General features: G+C 47.8%; 1 protein-coding gene across 1 annotated transcript; it reads right to left on the bottom strand.

The window, feature by feature from the left end:
• Window positions 1–5,950: 5,950 nt before the first annotated feature.
• SCD (stearoyl-CoA desaturase) lies at window positions 5,951–22,015 on the bottom strand. The gene is made up of 6 exons (XM_036336319.1): window positions 21,586–22,015; window positions 20,763–21,051; window positions 16,585–16,715; window positions 14,926–15,131; window positions 13,209–13,441; window positions 5,951–10,250 (listed from the first exon to the last, which is right to left on the bottom strand). The coding sequence occupies exons 1-6, from the start codon at window positions 21,610–21,612 to the stop codon at window positions 10,051–10,053; spliced, it is 1,086 nt and encodes a 361-aa protein (XP_036192212.1). The 5' UTR covers window positions 21,613–22,015; the 3' UTR covers window positions 5,951–10,050.
• Window positions 22,016–27,078: the final 5,063 nt, after the last annotated feature.

Raw genomic sequence — 27,078 nt, forward strand, 5'->3', positions numbered from 1 at the left:
CCACTACAAATGGGATTTCACATTACAATTAATAGGGTATTTAATCGAATGGGATGATTTATATAATTCAGAAAATCAAAATAACCTGTCCATTGTTAAACACAGCAAATAGGTACCATACTTCAATCTCCCAGTCCTATTCTGGTCCTCCTTTGATCCGCTCTTTATGTTGCTACCAGAGTTAACTCTCCAAAACATGGAAGAGAAAAAACTTTTTCCTCTCTTGCTTAAAAAATACGTGATGGCTCCCTATCGCTTACAGACGCAAGTCTAAACTTCCCAGGCAGGCTTTCAAGGCTTGCCCTCCACGGTCACTTTCCTGTTCGGGTTACATCAGCCACGAACGTTCTTGAACGCACGTCCCAGCTCCTGCTCTGCCTCGCGCCTACCCAATCTTGCTGGTCCTTTGCTCTCTCGCCTCTTCCCTGATAGATGTTTGCACTATTGCAGACAAAACAGAAAATCAGCCCTGCCTACTGGCCTGGCCTGGTTAGCAAGGTCTCACCTCAAAGGCAGCTGTGGATTAAGAGCCCATATGGGTAATCCCGCGTTAGGGAGGGGCTCGGCAGTGAGGGAGGCTAAAATCTCTCTTTACGTGTATTTCCTCATAGCAGAGAAGCGTTGGGTACGTGCTTGGGCGGAACAGTGCTCTCTATTCCGAGGTAAAACTCGCCTCGAGTTCGATAGTGCAGATGTGTCTCCCCCGAAACCGGACGGGAGCTATTTCCGCAGGTCTCCCATTCTAGAGAATAGCACCGTGAGACAGACTCAGGAGGGAACTCTGAGTCAGGCTCCCCTCCCCAGGAGAGGCGGCGGCAGACCTTTGATTCAAAGGGAGAGCGAGGCTGTACGGATAGCACCTCCTGATTGGAGCAGCCGGAGTCAGACAAGCTGGGGGGCTGCTGATTGGCTGCGCCTGAGTCAGGCGCTGTTGGGCTGTTGTAAATGTAAATAGCTCTGCGACCGGCAGTAACCCCGGCGAGAAGGGTGGGGAGGGCGGCTCTGCCTCTCCATTCACGTTTGCTGCGCGAGCCAGGCCCAGACAGGCAAGCCCTTGAGCGGAGGGGGCTGGGCTGGCCCAGGCGAGAGGTGGTGTCTTTGCTGATCTTAAGCTTGAGCCGAGAGTGAAACACCCACTCGTAGGTCTGAGCCAGGGCTGGCAGCTTCCACACACAGCTGCTTCCTTCCTGCACTTAGCTCTGACGATTTAAGAGGGTTTAATGGCATGTTCTGTGTGAGGACGGGGGTGCTGGAGGGTGCTCGGAGGGCGGTTTTATGGGCTGACAGTAATGGCTGTGGTGGGTGTGCCACAGGGAGACGGGGCCTGTCCTGCCTGTTCCCCGCCGCGGAATCCTATTTGTGGAAAAGGCAGGAGGGAGGCAGGGTGTGAGGCCAGAGGGTTCCTGCTGCTTCTTTCTACTGGAGGCGCCACTTCTATCCTCTACACCGAGGGCTGTGGAAGTAGGGAGGAGGAAAACAAATGGGTGCAAGTTAAAAATAAAGGATGACCTTCACCCACGGTTGGTGGGAATGTAAAATGCAGCAGCCCCTGTAGAAAAGTTGGGTGGTTCCACAACAAGTTAAACATAGAGTTGCCACATGACCCAGCAACCCCTCTCCTAGCTATCCATCCACATGAATTGAAAACATACTCAAGTACACACCAGTGTCCATAGCAACACTATTCGTAACAGCCAAAAGGTGGAAACAACTCAAATATTCATCAACAGGTGAAGAGAGAAACCAATCGTGTTATATGCATACAATAGAATATTATTCGGCAATAAAAGGGAAAGAAGCGCCCTGACCGGTTTGGCTCAGTGGATAGAGCATCGGCCTGCAGACTGAAGGGTTCCTGGTCGATTCCAGGCAAGGGCATGTACCTTGGTTGCGGGCACATCCCCAGTAGGGGGTGTGCAGGAGGCAGTTGATCGATGTTTCTCTCTCATCTATGTTTCTAACTCTCTATCCCTCTCCCTTCCTCTCTGTAAAAAAATCAATAAAACATTTTTATTTTAAAAGGGAAAGAAGTACTGATACATGCTAAAATGTGGATGAAGCTCCAAAGCATTATGTTGAGAAGAGGAAGCAGACACAGAAGGTCATGTGTTCTAGGGTTCATTTATATAAACTACCCCTGAATAGGTAAATCCATAGAGATAGAAAGCAGACTGGTGGTTGCCAGGGCCTGGGAGAAAAGTAGGAAATGGAGAGTGACTGTTTAACAAGTACAAAGTCTTCCTTTGGGGTAAGGAAAAGGTTTTGGGGCTAGATAGAGGTCGTGGTTGCAGAACATTGGTGAGTGAACTTAAATGTCACTTTAAAATGGTTAATTTTCTGTGGTGTAAATTTTACTTCAATTTTTATATATAACACGAAAAGACCGAAGGGGGAAACCTTGCCGCTGTCCAGAATTCTCTTAGGAAGGAGTAGAACTACAGTAATGAGAAATTCTGAGCCCTCCCCACCCTTTCACTTTCACTTTCTTCTCATTGCTCATTTGCTGTCGTTGAGCACAAACTCTAAAGCCTGGCATGGCCCTGGCTACTCACTGCTCCTATGGGAAATGGCCAGAGGGGAGAGGACCTCTTTGGCCCCTCTGAGGCCATCGCAGCCGGGCCCAGAACCGTGGTGAGTCAGCACAGCAGACACTTGGCCTTTGTGAGCTCACTCTGGCTGGGCAGGACTGGATGGGGGAGGGACAGGCCTGGGTCCTGAAAAGGGGCAGGCTCTGCCTCACAGCCCCACTACAGAACCTCCGCTCCTGGGAGCCTGCAATTAAGGCCTGTGGCATTTGCCCCAAAGTCAGTACACAAGAATCAGCTCTTTGCCTGCAGCATAGAAAGTTAACTACAGGTCACCGCTACCGCACCCTGTGACATTTCGCACAGTTTGGCAGAGAGAATTTAAAACAAGAGATCTTTCAATAATTTTTATCAAGCACTGGTTGTTTAGATGCAGGAGACGTTTCTAAAGAAAAAGATGCCCTGAAGGATCTCTAAACCTGACAGCAGGGTGGAGTATTGTTTGGAAAAGTAGAGGAAATGTCAAGTATGGTTCTACGGTGTGAGAGGAGAGCCTAAAACTCTGGTGTGGTTGAATGTTAAAATGGGTAATCAGGTTTTGCAAGTTGGGTTCTTCCAGAACAGAGGCCACTTCTGAAGTTTAACCTTGCATAAATTAAGCTCCCTGCCATTACAACCAGGCTTTGCCTGAGTATAATTAAATATCACCAGGCATCTACCTGAATATATGAGGGATTATGCATACTGGGCTATCTAGTTTGTCATCTATTCCACACCCAATATAGAGTCCCTAAAGACAGTTCTCTCTCACGGCTTACTTTCTCTCCAAGTAAACTCAGTTATCTCACCAATAAAATTGGGTTAATACTATCACCTGCTTCTGATACAGTGCGATAAGGCACTGCCAAGCACGCCGTACAATGCCTGGCTATGGTAGGTGTTACTATCACTGTGTCCACAGGTCTGCTGCACTCAGAACTTGGATTTTTCTACATTGAAAGGTTGTTAGATCTGTGTTTATGCAGTGGCCTCAATCCCTTTAACTAATGTAGAATTTGGTAAAGAAAGACTATCATCCCAGACTCTCTAGTTTATAACAGCGTGCCTTTTCTCATGTGGCCGATACCTGTCTCCTTGTAGTTTGAGAGTAGAAACCGCGTCACTATATAAGAAAACATGGAGTGCTCCTTGATTAGATTGGGTTTGAATCTTAGCTATTTGCAATTAGTGGTAAAAACATTAAACACATGGAATTTTTTTCTCATACTTTTTATTGAGATGTATTTCATATCCCATAAAATTACCCTTTAAAGCAGGGGTGGGGAACCTCCGGCCCGCAGGGCATATAAGGCCTGCGAAATCATTTGGTCCGGCTCTGCCAAGACATTAGGGGTGAGTTAATTAAATGTTTGACCAAATATAGCAGGCTAATTTTTAAGCTGATAATTTAGTGTGGCCCAAGAATGATGCTATAAATATTCAATATACCATTCTTATGTACTTCTTTTATTAGATTTATTTCTATCCACCTATTCTTTTTGATGCTATAAATGGAATTCTTTTAACTTTATTTGCATAGTATTTATTTTTAGTTCATATAAATACAATTGATTTTTGTATATTGATCTTGTACCCTGCAACTTTATTGAACTTGTTCTAATAGTTTTAATAGTTTAATAGTTAGTTCCAATAGTTTTTTTGTGAGGATTCTCTAGGGTTTTTCTTTTTTTTTTTTTAAACATATTTTATTGATTTTTTTACAGAGAGGAAGGGAGAGAGAGAGAGAGTTAGAAACATCAATGAGAGAGAAACATCGACCAGCTGCCTCCTGCACATCTCCCACTGGGGATGTGCCCGCAACCTAAGTACATGCCCTTGACCGGAATCGAACCTGGGACCCTTCAGTCCGCAGGCTGACGCTCTATCCATTGAGCCAAACCGGTTTCGGCACTCTAGGGTTTTTCAATATACAAAATCATGTCTTCTGCATGCAGTCATCGTTTTACTTCTTCCTTTTCAAACTGGATGTCTTTTATGTCTTTTCATGCCCTGGCAGGTTTTTTTTTTTGGAACTATCTTGGTTTTTCCTCTAGGAAAAACTGGTGGCCATTGGGCATCAGAAATTTGATTCCTGTGCTCTTCCCCATTATTTTCTTACATTATTTTTGTTCTTTGTCCCATGATTAAATCTTGATTATTAAATAGAGCCTTAACCTCTTCACACACCCATACAGAACACGTCAAGAACAAGAATCCACTGCTCCGCCCCCACGTGCTATTTTACAATTCGCCCTTAAAGTTAAACTCATACTCGTTTCTCTTTCCCTCTCAATCTTGAACTCAGCTGAACATATTAATCAAGTTTTAAGAATTCTTCCCTTTTCTTCTTTCTTGGAACTTTTGCATATAGGGATAAAAAGACAGCTCCAGGGTGAAATAACAAACATGAGATACAGGACGTCTGCAGAAAGCGTAGCAGTCTGCTTAACCAGAGGGAGGACAGCCGGGTATAAAACAGGAGGAAATGAAAAGTAGCAGAGCTTCGTGGGGATAAATTATTTTAACTTGGATGCAGGTTAGTGGGAAATAAAAACACTTGGAAGGAATAGCGCGATTATAGAACTGGAAAAAAAAAAAAAAAAAAAAGTCCAGCCTGAAACATTTTAAGCAAAACAGGGAAAGGGGTGGAAAGCCAGATACTGATGAAGAAAACGCCACCATCAACTTAAGGCCTGGCAAGACCTCAGTGAATACAGATTTGAGTTTGGATGCGTTGAATTAACCTGAGAGAATTTTGCAACCTTACATTAGAAAGGAGGAGGAGTTGGTTCTGGGAAACTCTTAGAAGCCCAAGTATTGGCTCCTGTTGGAGGATAGGGCTTCTTCCAATGGTAAAAAGTCAGCCTTCTCTTTTCCGCCTGAGGATTCAGATAAAGTGGTAAAAGTTAAAGCCTTTTCCACCGTGGGTTTGTCTGTCCTTTCTTCCTGCTGTTGTTAATCAGCACTTCCAGGAAGCCACTTTACTCCAGGGTTGACCACATTTTGGAGGAATGGCCTGGACACCTAGGCTGCCTGATAAAAACCTGCTTTTCCAGTGTTTTTCCTGCAGCTAACTTCCTCTTGGGCCCATGTGACCATGTGACACACAAGAGGCCTGGCTAGGGCCAAATGCCGGGGCTAAAGTGTCAGCTGGTATTAATGTGGTTGGTTTAATGGCAGCAGACTCCTGGTTTCCTGCTGCCAAGACTGAATTTAACCTAAAGTTACCCTTAGGAAAGACAGGGCGGGTTACTGGGGTATGAGTCAGTCATTGTAGCTTTTCCTTCTGTCTTACTCTTAAAGGTACAGGAACAGGATGGTGGACCCTAGAGATAAGTCCCAGGAGACTTTGAATCACACCCAAAAAACTCCCAGACACAGTGAAATCAGATTCGCGAAATTTTTATTATGAACAAACACAATGTTAGATAATACAACTAACTTCAGAGTTATTAATAGAAATTATTCCAAAATTATTCTTAGGTCACAAATAACTACTATCCCACATTTAAAAAAAAAAAAGGAAAAATCCCACCCAATCAAGGAACAGGTATCCCGTGTCTGTTTCCATGACAATGAGTTTATGCATTCTCAAATTTTGTCTGGCTAGTTATCTACCACTTATCCAATGGACTTATTCAATTTCTCAGAGAAAACCATATAGATTAATAATAGCATCTGGGACACATGGTTCATGGTGGACACAAATTCATGGTGGATACTGCTACTATAAAAATACTCAGGACTTAAGAGAATTTCTCTGCTGAAGGGTCCCAAAATGCTTTATACAAAGCATTAGTCACACCTCAAAACTGCCCTTTGAGGTAGGTCAGTATTATTACCCCCATTTTAACAGAAGGAAAACTGAGGCACATTATTATTAAGTGACTTGCCCAGGGTCACATAGCAAGTCAGTGGCACAGTGGTAGGAGAGGCCTCGGCCTTAACCACCTGGGTAACGTTGATATCTTGCTTTCTTTAACCTTTCATGCTGACCCATTTGAGCTAGACTTACAGAGAATACACTCAGGATACTAGAAAACCAAGGAGAAAAAGATTCCATTTTAAATGCTACAAGCATCTTTTAATCTAAAAAAAAATTTTAAAAAAATCAAATACATTCAAATTACTTCCACCCTCCATCAAATGTGGGCACTTAAGAAACACAGACCTAAAAACAGTTTCCAAAATGAAGCCCAGGGGGGAATCCTGCACACAGCTAACTCTCCAGCCAGGCCCCCCTTCCACCAGCCACTCTGCAGGCTCTCAGGTGCAGAGGAGCTCCACAGAGGAGCACGGAGGGGGGGAGAGCAGGCTCATAGGCAACACTGATTAGAAAACATGTAAGGCACCCAAATAAGTTGTCAGCACACCCACAAAGCAAGGACTGTTAGAAATTCACACTTGATCAGATCCGGATTTCTGGATCATTAATGCATTATTTGAATTCAGCTTTAGAGTCTTGAGAAGTGTTCCTTATTCAGCAGAGATGCCCCCGACCCCACCCACACACCCACATATACACTGGGGCCCTCAGCCTGAGGACCCCGATCAGCCTTGTGCAGGTAGGGTCATGGTGTGGGATCAGATCCATGGAACGTGATTAGAATAGAAAGATAAAGTTGTTTTTGATCATAAATTATAAAGCAGGCATCTGGTGACCTGTGGAGTTAAAACTATCCAATAGACATTTCCCAGGGGTAGGTGCACAGGTCAGCAGATGGAAACTACAGTGATCTTCCACGAGATTCTTTTCTACTGAGAGGAACAGCTCAAAAGACAAAGATGCCTTTAGACCAGGCTTACCCCTGTAGCCTCTCTCTACTCAGTAAATACAAAAGGAAAGGCCCTCCTCCCTTCCACCATTCGGTTTCAGCAGTGCACTGAGCATTTGGTATCATACATTTCCAATCCTGACAGAGAAAAGCCAGGCTTCTGCGTTGACAAACGGAGGTACAGGGACAGGAGTGGTCCAAGGTTCTCAAAACACTGAAATTTTTACTTTTTCCAGAGCTCTTCTACACTATTGTCTACCCTAGGCTGTGTTGTGGGGAACGCTGGTTAGTTTGCTGAACAGAGACGCTGTTCAGCAAAGTTCATGGCATCTCAGATCCCGCGTCCCAGCCAAAGCTCTGCAATGTACCCTGGCTCCAGAGAATGAACAGGGCCTTCTTTCAAGTGAGGCACTTTGGAACTTGCCTTTGTTTCTTGTGCTTCCCAGTGAAGACTAGGCTCCCTCCTACTTCTACCAGCGCTGCAGTCAGCTGGGAGCACGGACTAAAGCTGGGCAGGGTAAATAAGCAAGCAGGGGGCGTCCAGTATGTTCTCTGGTTCTGACCCAGACAGAGGAGACTGAAAACAAACTCTCTTTTGCTCCAGGGCTGGCTCCCTGGCATGATGCAAGCATTTGCCTTGGCTGCGCCTCATGAGAGAGCACGCCTGCGCCAGGGATGTTTCTGGGAAGGTTTGCCAGCCTGGTCTTGAGTCATCAGTGTGGGTGGAGAGACTCTGGAGGCAGGTGGAAGTGGCAACGAGGGCAACCTTATAAAGAGGAACAGTGGTTCAGTGACCCTGAGCATCCTGTCTGCCTGGACAGCAATAGCCATCACTGCCTCTGAATACACAAAGGCAGCTGCCTGTCCAGAGAAAAAAGAAAACATCAGGGGAGAGGCAGAACCGGTAGGAGAAATGGACAGATTGGGTCGAGCCAGGAACCGATAATCAGGGTGAAGACTTCTACTTGCCCCCAGGCAGTCCTATACTTTAGGCTAGATCAGCGATTTTCAACCGTTGTGCCACAGGCATTTTTAAAACATGCAACACCTGCCTATGTAGTCAGGAGCACTGACCTCTTTTTCCTTAGATTGTCAAATAAAAAAATGACAACAGCCAACACAACAGTAGCCGTCTGGTGTGAATCACTCAAAAGTATACCTTTTTTTTGTTGTTAGATTGGCAAAAAATATTTTTTGGTGTGCTGCAGAATTTTAGTCATTAGTTTATGTGTGCCATGAGATAAAAAAGATTGAAAATCACTGGGCTACCTGTTAACAGAAGAAATGAGTGAAATAGTCTGACACTATGGCGAAAAGCCTTCTAGTTTTTATTTATTCCAAGGAGAAATGGGAGTCAATGAATGAACCTAACAACTAACTTATTTGGATAACCAGCTTTCCTATTATGACACCCAGGAATTTACTTAGTAAGCTTCTGAATCCAAATCCCCAGATAATGCATTCTCAAAGTCCTTCTTCTGTAAAATAATCTCTCAGGAGCTGCCACAGACCCTGTTCTTCAACCTCTCCAACCCCTGTCCTCTTCTTCAAGCATCCCTCTTTCAGAGGGAAATACTCTGAGTGAATTATTTAATATTCTAAGCAAAGTATATCTGTATATATATATGTATCTGTTTGACCTACCTTCTAAAATCCTTCCTTTTTGGAATGCTCACCATTATACCACCAATACATTCCTTTTTTGGATGTCTGGAAATGCTGCCGCTACCTTGTTACTGAGTAGAGCTGACCAATATCCCAAGGGTCAGAGGGCAAAGCAGAAAGATGAAGGAATTTGGATAATTCCATGAATTGCTGGATTCATCAATTCTGGAAACAACCAACCTCAAGACTTTCTGATATATGAAATAAGAAATTTTCCTGTTATTAAAGGAAAAAGACCTCCATTGAAGATCATTTGTATTACAAACTAAATGCTTCTTCTTTATCTCTAGCCTAGAGTCTACTGGGACCTAGGATTTGCTTCTGTGGTCTTGCATTGCCAAGCTCCATGGCCATTCCCTACTCACAGTCAGGAGAGAAAGGAAGCATGCTGGGTGGTGGGGCTCAGTGTCCGCAGGAGGCAGGCAGCTGTATGTTTGGTCACATCAGGAGCATCTTCTTGCTTTGTTTCCCACCTTACGTACCATGCATGCTAACTCTCTCCCCTGACAATTTACCTGCTTTAGAAGCTTTGTGCTAAATAAAGTTGTTTTTCCATTCCATCTAGCAAAAGTCTGAAATGAAAATAACTAATAGGGTCTTCCCAGAAGATGTTGTCAAATCTCTAGCTTGAGCCACCTACCTTGAAGCTCAGAACATCTCAAGGAAAGAGTTATCTGGGGCAAAACCACTAGTTTTGGATGATAGAAAGGTCGTCTAGACTTCAGAAGCTAGACACCCACCAATGAATGCCTCACCAGCTGCTTGTCTGGGAGGCAATGAGGGAGAAGAGAAAGGAAGGTGACAGGAAAAAAGCAAAGAAAAGGACAATGGGTCTAGAAGACAGGGAAGAAAAGAGAAGAAAGAAGAATATCAGCTTAGCATCATGAAGGCAGAGTTGTTGGCTTTCAATACTTTTGAATTTTAAAAGAATACTGGAATGGGTTAACCTCATCTTTAGCATTCTGGTAGCATTTTCAGTAGTTAATAAAAAGAACATTAAAACTCTGCCTGGCTGGCTTTTGGAAAGGAGAGCGGAGGACCCAAACTCAGCCACTCTTGTAGCTTCCATCTCCAGTTCTTTTAATCTTGGCCAAGACGGCCGCCTTGGATACTTTCTTCCGGTCGTAAGCCAGACCAAGGGCAGCCATGCAATCGATGAAGAATGTGGTCAGGTTGATGTGCCAGCGGTACTCACTGGTGGAGTAGTCATAGGGGAAGGAGTGATGGTAGTTGTGGAAGCCCTCACCTGAAACAAAGAACAACGAAAAAAGTTATGGCACTCTACGGTGAATGGCTGTCTTCCTGATCTTGGAACATCAGTTACCTAGCAGAGTACCTGAAACCTAGCAGATACTGGCTGTTGTTGAATGAATGAATGAAACTGGTCTCTTCTACTCTGAACCAAATAGATCCACTCAGAGGCTTCTTAAGAAACACATGGGGAGCCCTGGCCAGTGTTTCTCAGTGGTTAGAGCATCCATCCTCGCATCAACGGGTCTCAGGTTCCATGCCCAGTCAAGGGCATGTACCTGGATTGCAGGTTCGATCTCCCTGCTGCAGCGGGAGGCAACCAATCAATGTGTCTCTCTCACATCGATGTTTCTTTCTGTCTCTACCTCTCTTCCTCCTCCCCTCCCTTCCACTCTCTCTAAAATCAATGGGGAAATATCCTTGGTGAGGATTTAAAAAAAAAAAAAAAAAGAAAGAAATGAATAGGGAGACCTTGGTCACCCATGGCTTTCTGGGAGCTATTGTGCGAGGACAGTTTCTCTCAGAGGATAAGATGACTAAAAAGAGACTATCACTGGAAATGGATTTTAGAACGAAAAATCCCAGAGCTTCACTAAATACTGGTCTGGGATCTTCCAGGCTGTGTGTGTGTGTGTGTGTGTGTGTGTGTGTGTGTGTGTGTGTTAGGGTGGGAAGAGGAGAGAGTCTAGAATGAAGAACTTTTGCTGTGTTTCTTACAAAGGTGAGCAAGGGAGTACACCGGCACTGGAACTGCCTACACGCGTGTGAGAGAACAACAGAATTGGGCAGCAACAGCCGAAAGTCAGAAGAGAGGAGGCCCAGCCCAGGGGCTCGAGTGTCCTCGGCCACTACTAGCTTAGGAGACTCTGACTTCGAATTCTTTGAGCTTTGACCCTGGTGTGGTGGTGATGCAGAGAAAACAGAAGCTCTCTGAGGGAGTCAGAGACAAAATGCTTAGAAACTCCCTTTAACTTCTGAGATGAGATGGACGAAAAACAAAATTCTGGATTCAGGGTAATTTCTGTAATGGATAAAACTTTGGAAACTCCACAGAGAGTTCTCCAACCATTGGCAGAACTCTTTTTTCTGAGCCGCATTCAACAATAACAATACTGACCCTTCTGAGGCTGGGGTAAAGCCGGGTAAGTAATAGCTAGTAAAAGAGCATATCGAATCCTTTGAAGATAAAAGAACCTCAGTAGAGCCATAACGATATTAATAACGAGCAAGTAGAGGACGTCCTGCAAAGTAAATGACACCATCCAAGGCATCTCCAGGTGTGTCCTCCGTGACATGGGCTCTCTGTGACAGTGTGACCTGAGTAGGAGGATGGAATGAGAGGATTTCTCATTTCCATAAATGGCTTTGCACCAGGCTCTATATAAAGCACTAGCCAGGCCTACACTTATCAGATTGAAAACTGAATCAGACACACACATAGCCAAGTAGGGGGGTGGGGGTGGGAAAAGAAGGAGAGTCAATAGGGAGAAGAAGGACAAGACTTTGCAACTGGGGCAGCAAGATACAGCCCAAGAAAGGCTCCAGGGAGGTCAGCTTTGGCAGAGAGAAGATGAGCATGTGACTGTGGGGGAGGTAATTCAAGAAGAAAAGATTAGAAAGGCAGGAAGCGAGCTAGAGAACAAAAGGGGGGATGATAAGGGAGGAGAGCAGCAGGTACGGAGAAATAAATAACTGAGACAAAATAAGATATTGGGAGCCACTTTGTTTTTTTTGTGGGGGTTGTTTGTTTGGTTGTTTTTTTGCACAAAGGAGCCACTTGGAACTAATGGTCAGAAAGAGGCTGCAGTTAGGGAAGCTCACTCTAGACCCATCTGCAGTACAGGATAAATCTCATTCCAGAGACTTCCATTTCTATGAAAATCTCAGACTTATAGGGCCTAGGTGAATTATTTCAAATGTGGTCCAGAGTAAAAACATGCACAATGGTAGATGGTACCTGAAAGTTAAAAAGACTGAGGGAAAAAAATACTGTTTGAGTACAGACAGTACCTAGTGAAGATGGTCAGGGTTGAGACTATAAAGAGAAAAGGGTGAATTTAGGCCAGGATATGCATAAACACGTGGAACAGTGAGGTTGCCTAGTTATATTGTGTAACCAATAGTACTGATCAACGGTGAGGAACAAGAGGCCACTGGGCTTCCTTAAGGAAGGCTAATTCCAGGCCTTAGTGATGGTCTCTATTTAGCTGAAAACAGTGACAGAAAAAACAACAACTGGAGACAGATAGTAGAACTCTGGCTACTAGAACTCAAATTATAGAGAAATAACTCCATGAATAGCAAGCGTTAGATCAGCCAGCAGGCACCTGTGATTAAACTAACTGCTTTCTCAGGGGTTCCCTAGGCCATTCTTAGCACAGAATAAAGCAGAAGAGAGAAAAATCAAGGACAGGAGACGAGAATGGTGGGTGGCGGAGAAGGGCCACCCACAGTTGCCTTGATGCCCTTCCGATTGGCATCACCAGGCAATCAGGCATGGCATACCTAAATATCTAAATATAGCAAAAAGATATATAAAAGAGAAGCTTACTGAATCAAATTACAAGTATTAATTCTACATTGGATATGGCATATAGACCACTAGGCATATTGGCCACGCTGAGGGCCCTATCCTATTCATATCGATTTATACATTCCCTCCAGTCCAGCCCTGGAAAAAGGAAAACCCAAAGAGGCCCATTATATAATATATAACATTTGGGAATTGTTCCAGAACCCGGAGTCAAAGGCATTGTTTTATTTTACCTCTCCTTTCTATAGAAGACTTGTTGCCTGGCTCTCAAGAGTTTGCTAATATATTTTCCCTTAGTTCTAGGGGGGAAAACAGATAGAAAGTGGTCATAAAACAAGTTGATCGTGTTTTTCTGGTTCCCAGCCTAACACCCGAACAGCAGACCCCTAGATGTGGTCTGGCCGTGGACCGCTGACTTACCCACAGCTCCCAGTGAAACCAGGATGTTCTCCCGCGGGTTAATGTTCTTGTCGTAGGGGCGATATCCGTAGAGGTGGGCAGCGCTGTTCACCAGCCAGGTGGCATTGAGCACGATGGCGTACCGCAAGAAAGTGGCAACGTACAAGCTGTGCTGGAAGGTTTCACCCCAGAAATACCAGGGCACAAGCGTGGGCAGGACGAAGCACATCAGCAGGACAGCGGGCTTGTAATGCCTGCATTGAGAGACCAGACACGGAGTCAGGGGAGGACTTAGACCTACCTGATGCCCGTCATCGCTGGGCTGGGCTGTCTCTTTCCTTCCACAAAGTGAGGACAGCATGGCAGGGAACAGAGCAAGAGGAACGGGGTGGGAAATCCTGTGAGAAGGCAATGTCATTATCGCACTTTTTAGATGAGTTAATGAGGGGTTTAATGACTTTTCTAGGATTGCACCACAAGGAACCAGTGGAGCAAGGATTGGAATGCTGATCTCCTGATTCAAAAGTCCTTGCTCTCTCTCTCTTTTTTTTTTTACTATAGCATAATTTCATGTGGGTAAAATAGGCAAGGTCCAGATTACAAATGAATATACTGAGGTCTCCTGCCCAGGCTGTTTTTCCACTCTGTCTTTGGGTTCCTTTCTCTTTCCAGGCAATGTTCTTTGCAGAGTCCATGTTTAGTGCCTTGCCTCCATTTCCTGCCAGCCATCCTCTAACCATTCCTCTTCTTTTCCCACAGGATCTTTGATGCCTCCAGGTCTCCAGTCCTCTGAAGGTCCTGTCCCATTATTCAATCTCTCCTTGAAGGTAAGGAGACCTGGCCATTGACTTGATTTCCTGCGTCTCTTCTGCAGTCAAGCCTTATGCTCTGATATCATTGGTATTCCTGCACCAACTCCTTTCCATTCTTGCCACTGCTTCCCTAGCAAGGATCCTCACTGCCTCCTCACTTGTGACCCTGCTTCTCACCTCTTTGGCGCAATGGTTTCTTCACCTGTCATGAAAGTGATCTTTCTGAAGCACACCTCCAACCATCACAGATTCCCAATCAAAAAACTTATAATGGTCTCCCATTGCCTATCAAATTAAATCCGAAGTCTGCTTGTAATGGCACCAGTCTCCCTCTCTAGTCTTAATCCTACCACACCCTATACTTCAAGCAAAAGGACTCTGTTGCTAGAACATACTTCAGGTTTAGATCATTCTGTTCTGTTTGTACTGTTTGTCCCTCTCCCCTGGCACCTGTGAAAATCTCTACCCATCAGTGGATTCCAAAGCTACTTTCTTCACAAACCGTTCCCTGATGCTCCCCACCATGCAGTCTCCCTCTCCTTTGTGTCTCTGACTGGTACAGAAAACATTTTGCCATGTATCATACTTATCGGACACTTGGCTTATCCTTTCAGTCGCCAGTAGGCTACAAACTCCTCGAAGGTAAGGACTATGACACAGTCATCTTTGTATCCATGACTTCCTAGGTCAGTAAACATGTGTTGAATTTTATTGGTTTAATTAAGAAGTTCAGAAAGAATAATATTCTATGGCTGTAGAATTGGGGACTATTAAACATTAGGGTTTTAAATTATGATTTTAAAATATACAAACCCGATAAATTTCTCAGCTTATGTTTGTAAGGCCTAGGAGAAAAGGCGGGGGGGGGGGGGGGGGGGTATTCCCCCCAAACACCAAGTGCCCAGCTCCACCCCCACTCCACTCACCTCCTCTGGAACATCAGCAGCTTCTCGGCCTTTAGGTCAGACAGGTCTAGCAAACCGCCCTTCTCTTTGACAGCCGGGTGTTTGCGCACAAGCAGCCAACCCACGTGGGAGAAGAAAAAGCCACGCCGGGCATTGTGGGGGTCAGCATCCGTCTCTGAAAACTTGTGGTGAACACGGTGATCTCGGGCCCATTCATAAGCATCATTCTGGAGGGACAGAGAAGAAGACTGTAGGCCTGAGAGATACCCTCTTAGGGGAATCCCAGTGGATGGACCTCTTCAAGAGCCCATAGCTCTCAGCCCACCCTCACAAAATATCCAGGAGCCGGGGATCCAAAGGAGGCTCACGGAGTAGCCTCCTTTTTCCCCCCAACTTGCCACTGAAGCTTAATTGGAAAAGCAACTTAAAGTCCCAGGACCACAGGAATAGGGCTGGTTGCTTCATAAAGATTATAGTGGGCGGGATGGAGATAGATCAAACAATCTCATCAGGAGAGAACATCGCAATTCCTCCAGCAAGAAATGCCGGAAAAGGCTTTCCTGGGGTGCCTAATCCCTGGGCAGGGAGAACAAGGCAGACAGCCTTGCATCCTCGGGCCCTGGTCAGTGGATAAAGCTGCAGGGAGCTTCACTCTGAAGCCTTGGCAAGAGACCGCGCACAACTCAGCAACACCAGGCACATAAATCGCGAGCGTGGCCACATTCCCAAATGACCTCTGGGACTCTCTCCATCCCTTACGCAATGTGTCAATATCTCTTTCTTACCTTCGTCCCAATATCAGGAGCCCTCAAGGTATAAAGGAACATGGCACAGATGCGTATGTAACCACGGTAACTACCTGGAATATTGCCACGAAGAAGGGAACACGGTCGGTGGCTTCTTTTTTCCCCTCTGCTCCAAGCTAAGCCCCACATCACAACCAATCGGTTGCCCATTGCCACCACTGAATAGCTGTGTGTTCCCTTTCCCCAGTTTCCTTCATTCTATCTCTGCTATAAACTTTCTGCCTCAACAAACCTCCATGCTTGACTTAGCCAGCCTGGCAGCCCAAGGCAGGACCACATGGTTGGTCTCCCTAGCCTCTCCGTGACATAATTTTCTTATCTAGAAAATGGGAATAATAGTACCCACCTCCGAAGAGAATTTAATGAGGGAATCTCTGCCAAGGGCTCAGAATAGTACCAGGCACATACTCAGCGCTGTCAAGTATTTGCTGTCATCGCCGGAAAACAACAGAATTCCTGAGCCTGTGAAATATCCACTTCAGTCCCCCCAAGGTGGAGCCCAAAGCTATTCCCCTAAAATGGTGAGTCTACTGTCCAGTGCCTGCCCAGGAAATCAGCCGCATAAACTAAGGCTCCTGCCTTGTAGACCCTGAGGATGAAGGACCCCAACAGCCAGACTGTGTGGTAACAGAGGAACCTGAGGAATAGACAGGAATAAGTATTTCCTAGTTATCTCCTCTTCCTCTTTTCTAGACTCAGAAATGTGCTCATGCTTTATGGACCTACGGACTGGGCCTGCACCTGAGGTGACCACCGGAGAGAGGAAAGTGACATGGTTGTCCAGGCGTTGCTCCTCTGCAGGTGCTGACCTCCTCCATCCGCCCCTGGTCCCTGACAGAGTGGAGGGAAGGGCTGAGCAGAGCCGGCTTCCTACCTGGAATGCCATTGTGTTGGCGATGATCAAGAAGACCCGCAGGGGCAGCCGAGCTTTGTAGCTCCGGTGACTCCACAGGCGGTGGGCTCCTGCTGTTATACCCAGGGCACTGATGATGTAGTAGAAGAACCCTGCCAGGCGGACACAGTGAGAGGTCAATAATCTGGAAAAACATTCACACGTGGCTCTCTGTATGTTGGCTGTGTCTTCAGAGGCGTTGGGTGAGGATCTGCTTTTCCCGAAGTGCAGACACGCCTTGGCCTCTTGGGTCTCTCCCATTTTATTACTTGGGAAAAAAAAAAACCATCACCCCTCACCCTCTCTACCTAGGCATTGGAATAAGCTAAGAAGTTTCAGGAACTTTATTGATTTCAGAGGGGAACGGAGAGGGAGAGATAGAGACATCTATGATGAGAGAGAATCACTGATCGGTTGCTTCCTGTGTGCCACACACTGGGGATCAAGCCCACAACCCGGGCATGTGCCCCATCCAGGAATCGAACCGTGACCTCCTGGTTCATAGATTGGCACTCAACCACTGAGCCACGCCGGCCGGGCTGTTTCAGGAACTTTAGGAAGGCAGGACAGAGGAGAGAGAGCTTGCTACCCGGCCACTGGTCACTCTCAGTCATGAGGACTGTTTTCTCAAGTCCCATCTCCTCTGAACTTCAGCTAAGCTTCCCCCAGTTTTTAAGGACCACAGACCACTCCTACAGAGCTTAGGACCCATAGCAAGGGCGGTCTTAAACAGTTTAACAGTCAGTTCAGTCTGGGCGCTCATCAATCCAACGGGCTCTGGGTTCTAGAGGACACTCGGGGGCTCCGAACTATGGCTATTGACCAACTGGTACAAAGCATTAGCAGGCAGTGTGACCATATCAGGGGACATATGTGCCCTACACATAAGTCACATCTGCACAGCTTAGCTAAGAATTTTATATTCTCTGATTTTCTGGATCCTTTGAATGGCCTTTAATAGCCTCACTTTGCAGTTGAAGAAAAAGGCGCTCAGAGAGGTTGTGTTTAACTAGGGTCACAAGGCCAGTAAGCAATGGAGCCACAGTTTGAAACGAAAAGATCTGTCAACAAGTATTCATGTTCCAACTATACCATCCAGCTCCCCAGGATATGCACATAGTTCCTGCGTCTCTCCTTTGCCACACCCCTCTGTCAGCTCCTACTCTCTCAGGCAAGGCTAATTTTAGATGATGGTGGGATATGCTCAGAGCTGTTGGTGGAACACCCCAACGCTGTCCTCCCTCACCTTCCTGGAGGCCTGCCAGCTCAGGAGGTGCCAGCTATAATCTCTAACTGGGCAGTGGGTTGCTGGGTATACCCATCTTCCTCTGTTCAGTAGCTCTAGGAGGCAGGGGCTGAGTGAGGCCTTGGTAGAGCAGTTGACTGTTGACAATGTTTCATTCCCAGGGATACAGCTCAAAACAATGGGTCCTCAGTGGCCACAGAATTTAGTTGCAGTTGGAGACACCACACATTGTAACAAATTGTCCTGTGTTCTTCTCCAGGCACACATAGCCGTTTCCTAAACAGCCCCCCCCTCCCCCCCCCATCTTCCTCCACCCTATCCTATTCCTCCTACAGGATCCCATGGAGAGCATGGAGCCAGAGTCCATCCCAATGAAAGTTCTGTCTCTAATCCCTTTGCTACATGAGTTGCTGGCCTTAAGCCATGTGACTATATCCTCCCAGTTGCAAAATCTACCTGCATCGGCAGCTGGAAGAATGACAGTTGAGCCACAACCACACGAATCAACAAGGAAGAAGAGAAATGGCTTTGGGCAAGGAAATAGAAGAACTTGGCTCAGAATGAAGAAAGCTACTAGGGTTGTTTCATGCCACAGATGACCCTGTGAGTTAACTCAGAAAGCACTTAAGATCCCAGCGTTAACAGGGGAATTGGGAAAAGAATCCAAGCACTCTAGTCTAGTGCCTTTTCTATCAGCAGCTCTCAGCCTGTCAGCTAGAAGGAGGCTCATTCTCTACTAGTCTCCAAATTGATGGTTAAGCAAAATCTCATAGCTTTGGCCCTAAGAGAAGGGAAATTTTGCCCCTCGGCCCTCAGTGTTGCCAGAGATATGCCTTCAGGCTGCCCCTGAGGGCCCTTGTGGGAGATTCTCTAAATTGCTCAGTCACAAGAAATGCTGTAATCACAACCAGTTGCCACTTTAAGGCTGAGGCCGAGCTCCTAAACCAGGGGTGGGCAAACTTTTTGACTCGAGGGCCACAATGGGTTTAAACTGGACCGGAGGGCCGGAACAAAAGCATGGATGGAGTGTTTGTGTGAACTAATATAAATTCAAAGTAAACATCATTACATAAAAGGGTACGGTCTTTTTTTTTTTTTTTAGTTTTATTCATTTCAAACTGGCCGTAGTTTGCCCACGGCTGTTAAACTCTAAAAGTGGGGCCCCTGATGGTCCCTCTCTCTTTCTTGTTTCTTAAAACAGAGGATTTCTGTTACCCCCATACCAGGATGGTTATCAGTCAGCTAAGCCATCCGCCACAAGGCCCAGGGAAAGGAGTATAAAAGGTCACCGTCCAGTCTCTGTGTGCCACATTTCTCTGCCCACAGGCACATGGGCAGGGCACAGGAAGGTAGTGGGCACAGCCTTGGATTGGGGATCGCACTCTGCCCCCTGCTCCAGCAGCCAAGGGTGGGGAGCAAGCAGAAGCAGTCTGGCCAAACTCTGGCCTTATCCAGGCCTACAGGGAGTGCTGAGGCTGGAGGGGACTCCTCTTTTGGGTAGGAGGGCAGAGAACTGAAGTTTGGCTGGGATCTCAGAGGGGCTAGAGAACAGATGTGCCCCTCCCCCACAAAGAGAAGAGCCTTCTGGTCTGCAGAAGAACTGGTCCTGCGCCTGCGCAGCCTCAGCAATGAGACACCTGTAACCTAAGGAGCACCACCTTCCTGACCCTAAAAAAGTACTGTTGTCCCAGTTTGTACCGGGAAGGATGGAGATCCTGAGAGAAGGGGTCTACCCAGTTGCCTTTCACTGTCTGAGGCACTGAGAGGATTTCCCAACACGAAGCTCTAGGGATCCCACCACCTTTAGACGTAGGAGGTTCTAGGAGAATCAGCTAACACTTGGCCGACTAGCCCTTCTACATAACTATCCGCCAAGAGTGCAGCTCTCAGCCAGCACCCCACAGCCGAGACTCCTCCGGAAACCCTAACCACCCTGGGAGAGTGGCCGTGTGGGGCCCCTGGGTCCTTAGAGTTCCCTAGTCTCCCCCCCTAACTCAGGCTTATGGTGGCAGAGGTGAAAATGCCTGCAAAGCGCATGTGTGTTGGCAGGGGGCAGGGCCCTGCTATCAGCTCATACCCATGGGTCCCTGAAAAAGCTGAGCTAAGGGCAGGTCAGGGACGGATTTGGGACCTGCCTCCCTCACTGCAGCAGCCTCAAGGCCGGGGCTGGTTGGGGCTCTTTTCTGGCCTGGCCTGGCCGTCCAGGCAAGGGGCGACCTCCTGGCATCAGGGGCCAGGAGCTGAGCAGGCTAGGTGGGGAGTGGGACATGAAACGTTGCTCCCACCTTATTTCCATCAAAGGACTTTTTCCCCTGAGTGGTGCATACAGTGCCGGGAGACCTGCGGGGAGGCGCAGAGCACCACACCTGTTTAACTCGGTTCCTACAGGAGCTTCATCTTTCTCTCTAACAAGAGGCTGGTGGGCCAAGGGTCAGGGCAAACACTTTTGCGGGTAACCACCTCTCGGTTCCTCCCTCTCCCACTCTCTTCCTGAGCAGTTGCTCTCTCTGTCCCCACGACTGTGCTCAGCATATACCCCTGAAACCACTGGTCTCATCCCATGCTCCCAGCGAGGGGCCTTGATTCTTTGGTGGATGGCGGGGCTGGGACAAGCAGCCCAGCAAATGGCTTGAAACAGAAAAGCTCTTTCAGGGGAAGCTGCCTCTCTGGCACAGGTGTATCCACTTCAAAGCCTGCAGCACGTGGTCTCAGGGCTCCCTCCCCAGCACCCACGTGAAAAGACCCCCCCAGCCTGGCCACTCCGGCTGCCCAGTCCCCCTAGCCTCTGCTCCCAGTCCACTCAGCCTCTGGGAAACTGTAGGGGCCGGTCCTTTCGATCCAGGTAAGCTCCCATCTTATTAAAGGGAGGAGAGAACCTGGCGTCCCGGGTCAGGAGGTCAAGAAACACTCTTACCCCAGAGCCAGGTGTAGACCTTGCAGGTGGGGATCAGTACGATCCCATACAGGGCGCCCAAGTGTAGCAGAGACATAAGGATGATGTTCCGCCACACATACTCCAGCTTGGGCCTCGGGCCCTCCTTATCCTTGTAACTTGGGTCGTAGATGTCGTCTTTCATTTCGGGGCGGATGTCTTCCTCCGCGTGCAGGAGATGCTTCTCCGAGTTGCCTTCTCCATTCTGCACGATCCTGGCGGGAGGCTCTGTGATGGTGGTGGTGGTGGTGGTGGTGTAGGAGCTAGACATCTGGAAGGGAGAGGCAGCGGAGGGTCAGGAGAGCGGAGACGGCACGTGGAGGTAGCAGGGGCCACGTCACTCTCCAACCCAGCGGGAGGGAGAGTGAAGGATCGGCACGGACCCTGCCCCAACACCCAGGGTAGCGGAAGGCGGAGTCCACCCAGATGGAAGAAAAGGAAGTTCCCGGGAACGATGCAGATAGCCCGGGGAGGGGGTGAAGCCTCCAGGTGAAGGGGCTAGAGGAAGGAGAGAGACCCTTTCACCCAGTCGGACACACAAAGGAACTCCCGCAGGCACACAGACAGACGCAAGGGAGCCGGCACGACCCGGGTTTTCTTTTCAGCTTAAGAAACAAAAGTTCAGAAACCAAGTCCCCAAATTACAATGCAGATGCCCAACAAATGACGGCAGTTCAACTCGCAAAAGATGGCTCTGTCCCCGCGGGGATCTCAACTCCTCCATCCACGCGAGTCACCTAGGAGCCCGGCCAGCTCCGGCGACTCCGCGCTCCGGGAGCCAAGGAGCCAACGCCGGGCAACTCACCTCCTCCTGCAGCAAGTGGGCCGGCATCTGGGCTCTCGGGTGCCTGGGGTCGCTCTCCCCGGGCTGAGGCTGCGGCGTGGAGTGCGGGGCAGCCGGGGCAGCGGACAGATTTCAGTGGCTGAACCCGCGTTTGCGCTCGGATGGTGGCCGTGCGCGCTGGGTCGGTGCCGGTGCGCCTGCTGTGCGTGGAGCTCCCACGGCTGCGGATTTAAAGGCTGGAGCTGGCAGGGGATGAGCGCGTCCCGTATTTCCTCAGACGCCTTTTATTCGCTGCCAACAGGGGCAAAGTGCGCAGAGCTGGCTCGCGGTGGGACCCCCGCATGGGCGGGGAGGGGAGGAGACAGAGGCGAGGCGTGCTAGGGGCCGGACCCGCAAAAACTGGATGCTGCAGACATACCGCGGCTCGGCCGCCGCAGCGCCAGCCCCCGGGGAAATGCTAATGGGCTTCTGTAGACTCTGGAGCGCCATTGGCCAAAGGGAATTTGGTGCCACCTCGTCCTGCCGTTGCCATTGGCTCGGCGCAATCTGCTGTTCCCTCTGCCGCGAGCTCCTCGCTCCCCCTCCCATCCCTTTCTTCTCCGCTTCTCTTCCTCCGGCCGCCCGGCCTCCCGGCCCGGCACCCCGCGGCCTCGGAGGCGCTGGGGAGCTTTCTCTCTGGAAGGGACCCCGTCCGGGAGCGGGGGGGTGGGTACCCGCCCAGGCCTGGCCCCCCAGCACTTCGCGAACGGAGGGGCCCTGGGGAAGTTTCACAGGAATCAGTAGAGAAGCCGTGGGGGTGATCACTACGCACAACTGCATCCTGCTCTCCCTCCCCTTCCCAGGGACGCGCGGGGAGAGAAGACGTGGCTTTAGTCGTGGGGTTGGGGTCGCAGGAGGGAGGCCGGTGCAGCCCGCCCCTCCCTAGCGAGCGCGGGGGGGCCGGATCAGCCGCGGAACGGCGGCCCCGCCCCGCCCACCGGCTCGGGGAGGCTACCCCGGGGCCGCGGGACCCGCCGAGTCTGGGGCGGGCGGTGGAGCAGACGCTCGCCCATCCCCGTATGTGCGGACCTGCACGCGCGCACGAGGTTCCGCCGTTGGCACGCCCCGCAGGGTGGGTCACCGCCAGGCACCCGGGAGCCATCCCACCCCTAAGTCCACGCCTACGGACCGCGAGCGGGTCAGGTGGGGTGGGGTGGGGGTGGGGGATGTTTTGGAGATTCTTCAGATAGTCCGGGTGTAATTTCCTTACTGGGAAACAGGCAGGAAGCATAGACGTGTGCTTGCCCCCAAAGCAGGAGGAAGGGTTATGTGCAGCCAGAATAGCTAACAGGTATGGGATCATTACCGCAAGCCAGTTCACAAGAGTCATTTTCTTTCATCCTCACTGTGACCCTATGAGGTGGCTAGTCCATATTCCCTTTTGCAGGTGAGAAAAGAGGCGGGGAGATTAAAATGAGTTAGGAGCTGAGCCCAGAAGCGTGATGATGGAGTGCGAACTCTGTTTCCCTGTGCAGAAGCCTGGGTTCTTGAGCTGCTCCGACCTCACTGACGGCACATGCCCCTCATGTCTTTCCTAGGCTGGTGGGAGCCTCAAGAGAAAGCTGGGCGTTCTCCCAGCCTCCTTCCAGGGCTGTGCCTCCCCAAACACTAGCCCAGGATCCTTCTGGGAAGAAGGGAAAGTAAGGACTTGTGTGCCAACAATGGCTTCTCAGGAAGATGGGCACCTGGGATTGCCTGGGAGGAAAACTGAGAAGCTTCTTGTTGGCCACTGGTCTCAGGGTTGTTGTCCCCTTATTTATGCATCATTGGTTGATTCTTGTACATACCCTGACCAGGGATCGAACCCCAAACCTTGGCATATCAGGACAATCCTCTAACCAACTCAGCTACCCGGCCAGGGCCAGTGCAGGAGTGTTGAATGAGATAGATATGGACAGCTTGTCTTCTCATGGCTCAGAAATGCTTGGCATGTGGAAGAGAAATCCACTGCTTTTCAGACTCTCTCGGCATGTTTGATTTTACCTAATTCCCCTACCAACGACAGGGTTACTCTTCTAGGGAGAAGACTCACTGTTTCTTTTGGGGTGTGCTTTTAACTGTGGCCGAAGGTGGCTTTGCCATAGAGACGAGCTTTCTTTCTCTTTAACTGCCTAAGTATATTTGACCTTGCTTCCTCCAGACCCTGAACTTCATCAGGGAACAATCTGAAAACCTCAAGGTTTCCTGGAAACTGCTCTCCTCACCCTTAAACTCTGACAGATACTATGGCTGGTATTGCTTAGTGCTGCTGTTAGTACTTAAGCCAGGAGCTGGTAATAATCCAGTTTCTGCCAGAGAAAGGGGAGGCCTGCCAAGACAAAAATGCTGAAGTGGAGTATTTTATTCCTCTCTAAAGATAAGAGGCTACCCTGTGGGACAAACTTTGGGAGTCTAGAGAAGGTCTGCCTTGGGAACAGAGTTTCAGGGGAAAATGGTCAGAGCCATCTCACTGTTGATAACTATGACAGAAAGGAGGTGACCGGTGTCTTAGCGTGTGTTCCCGAAGTTCATCCAGGGCATGTCACATGGCTATGAATGTGCCACACATTACTCTAAGACTCTCAGTAACTTGCTGTTGCCCACGGAATATGCTGCCCGGTACAAGTAATGTGGGGAAGCATGAGCCTTGATATCAAGAAGTATTAGGCCTGCCCTAGCTAGTTTGGCTCAGTGGATAAAGCGTCGGCCTGCGGACTGAAATCAATAAAAATGTATATATAGTCCAGCCAGCGTGGCTCAGTGGTTGAGCATCGACATATGAACCAGGAGGTCAGGGTTTGATTCCTGGTTGAGGCATATGCCTGGGTTGCGGGCTAGATCCCCAGTGTGGGGCATGCAGGGGGAAGCCGATCAATGATTCTCTCTCATCATTGATGTTTCTTTCTATCTCTCTCTCACTCCCCCTTCCTCTCTGAAGTCAATAAAAATATATGTTTTAAAAAAGTAAAAATATATAAAAAAGAGATATTAGGCCAATGGCAAAGTGGAAGTTGTAAATAAGTGTGTGATCGATATTTGTATGCCATAGAATTTCCATATAAGAGGATAGACATTTTAATATATAAGTACAACTATGCTTGGGAGATGGAGATTGGAATGATAAACCTTCCTCTATGAAAAGAGGTACGAGGCACCATGGCAATTTTTAAACTTCATTTTGATTCTTGAACTCAAAAGAGCGTGAAGAAACAGAGCCCCTTTAGCCATCTTACGTGAATAAGGTGCCAACAGCAAGAAGTCACAGAAAGCCATCTCCCTGTTCATTCAGCCTGTCTCAAGTGTTTCTGGGCTTGGCTACTATAGGCAAGGGATGGCTCACCCTCAGGACAGGGCCGGAAATGCAAATCAGTGCTTGGGAAAGTTCTCTGGTTCACCCCGTTTCTCTGGGTCTCCTGGTGCTTTGAGCCTGAAAATGCCGAGGCCCTCCTGTCCGGCATAGCCAGGTAACGTAATGGACCCAGCCGATATTTCACTGCATCCGTTTGCCAGAATGATAATGGTTTCTCAGCCATAGCCTTGGGAAATTGCCACTACTTCTTAACACGAACCAGATGAAAACATAATTTAGAGTGGACCGATACAGTGTTTGCGTTTGTTTCAGCTACCACTCCCTTTTTCTTTATGAGTATAAAAAAAATGAGAAGTGCTTATGCTGAGGGGGAAAGCTACCTCGCATTAATCGTATGAGAATATTTCCACTGTTTCCTGACCTGGGAATCGTTTCTCCTTGGAGCAGCGATCACTTCCACTCCTGAGGCCCTGGTGATACTATGGCTCTCAAGTGACAGTGGTCAAACCAACACACTAACTTGTATTCTACGTCTGTTTCTTGGTCAAAGGGAAGAAAATGAAACATATTGTCCCAACAGTTATCACAACAAACAGCCATTATGGGTAACAGGCTCATGCAGACTGATAAACTTAGCCGAAACCCAGAATGATAAGGGGGCAAAGGGACTGAAAGGGCACTTCATAAGAGAAGACAGATAGATGGCAAACAAACACTTAAACTTTACTAATTATTCAGTACAAAATAACAATGATATGTAACTCATCTTTGGTAGGAGGGTAAGTTGATTCACAAACATATTCACAACATTATTTACAATATTAAAATAATTACAATTAAAAAAAAATAATTTACAATATTAAAATAATAAAATAAAACCCATAAACTATGATACAGGTTTGTGCTTGTCTTAAATATATTTTTATTGATTTCAGAGAGAAGAGAGAAGGACAGAGAGAGAGAGACACTTCAATGATGAGAGAGAATCATTAATTGGCTGCCTCCTGCACTGGGATCGAGCCCACAACCCAGGCATGTGCCCTTGACTGGAATCGAACCCGGGATGCTTAAGCCTGCAGGCTGACGTTCTATCCACTAAGCTAGGGCTGTTTGTTTGTTTGTTTGTTTTTATTATTGGTAGTATTATAGATGTTTCCCATTTTCTCCCTTTTTGTTCCCCTCCACCCAAACCCTGCCCCAACCCAGCCTTTCCCATGCTACTGTCTGCGTCCATGGGTTTGCTCGTATGCATATATGTTCTTTGGTTAATCTCTTTCTATCCCTTCCCACCCCACACCCTCACTGAGATCTGTTATTTTGTTCTATGCATCCATATCTCTGGATCTATTTTGCTCATCAGTTTATTTTGTTCCTTAGATTCCACATAAAAGTGAGATCATATAACATTTGTCTTTCTCTAACTGGCTTATTTCGCTTTGCATAATTGTCTCTAGGTCCATCCAGGCTGTCTCAAAGAATAAGAGCTCCTCTTTTACAGCCCCATAATATTCCATTGTGTAGATGTACCACAGCTTTTTTATCCACTCACCTGCTGATGGGCACTTGGGCTGTTTCCAGATCTTAGCTATTGTAAATTGTGCTGCTCTGAACATAGGGGTGCATATATCCTTTCTGATCGGTGTTTCTGATTTCTTGGGATATATTCCTAGAAGTGGGATTACTGGGTCAAATGGAAGTTCCATTTTTAATTTTTTGAGGAAACTCCACACTTTTTCCACAGTGGCTGCACCAGTCTGCATTCCCACCAGCAATGTACTAGGGTTTCTTTTTCTCCACATCCTCGCCAGCACTTGTAGTTTGTTGATTTATTGATGGCAACCATCCTAGCAGGTATGAGGTGATACCTCATTCTAGTTTTAATTTGCATCTCTTGGATGATTAGTGACATGGAACTTTTTTTCATATGCCTATTGGCTATCTGTATGTCCTCTTTGGAGAAGTGCCTATTCTGGTCTTTTGCCCATTTATTAATTGGATTGTTTGTCTTCCTGGTGTTGAATTGTATGAATTCTTTGTGTATTTTGAAAATTAACCCCTTATCAGATGTATTATTGGCAAATATGTTCTCCTAGACCAGGGGTGGGCAAACTTTTTGACTCGAGGGCCACAATGGGTTCTTAAACTGGACCGGAGGGCCGGAACAAAAGCATGGATGGAGTGTTTGT

The sequence above is a fragment of the Myotis myotis genome, unplaced genomic scaffold (assembly GCF_014108235.1).
Source record: "Myotis myotis isolate mMyoMyo1 unplaced genomic scaffold, mMyoMyo1.p scaffold_m19_p_15, whole genome shotgun sequence".
Classification (NCBI taxonomy): Eukaryota; Metazoa; Chordata; class Mammalia; order Chiroptera; family Vespertilionidae; genus Myotis; species Myotis myotis.

What these genes read in the sequence shown, in the direction of transcription:
- SCD (XM_036336319.1), bottom strand. Translation starts at nt 21,612, where the DNA reads ATGCCGGCCCACTTGCTGCAGGAGGAG. An exon ending in CTGCTGATGTTCCAGAGGAG is followed by an intron (nt 13,442 to 14,925) that starts GTGAGTGGAGTG and finishes CTCTCAATGCAG; the next exon opens with GCATTACAAGCCCGCTGTCC. An exon ending in GGTTTCACTGGGAGCTGTGG is followed by an intron (nt 10,251 to 13,208) that starts GTAAGTCAGCGG and finishes TCTTTGTTTCAG; the next exon opens with GTGAGGGCTTCCACAACTAC.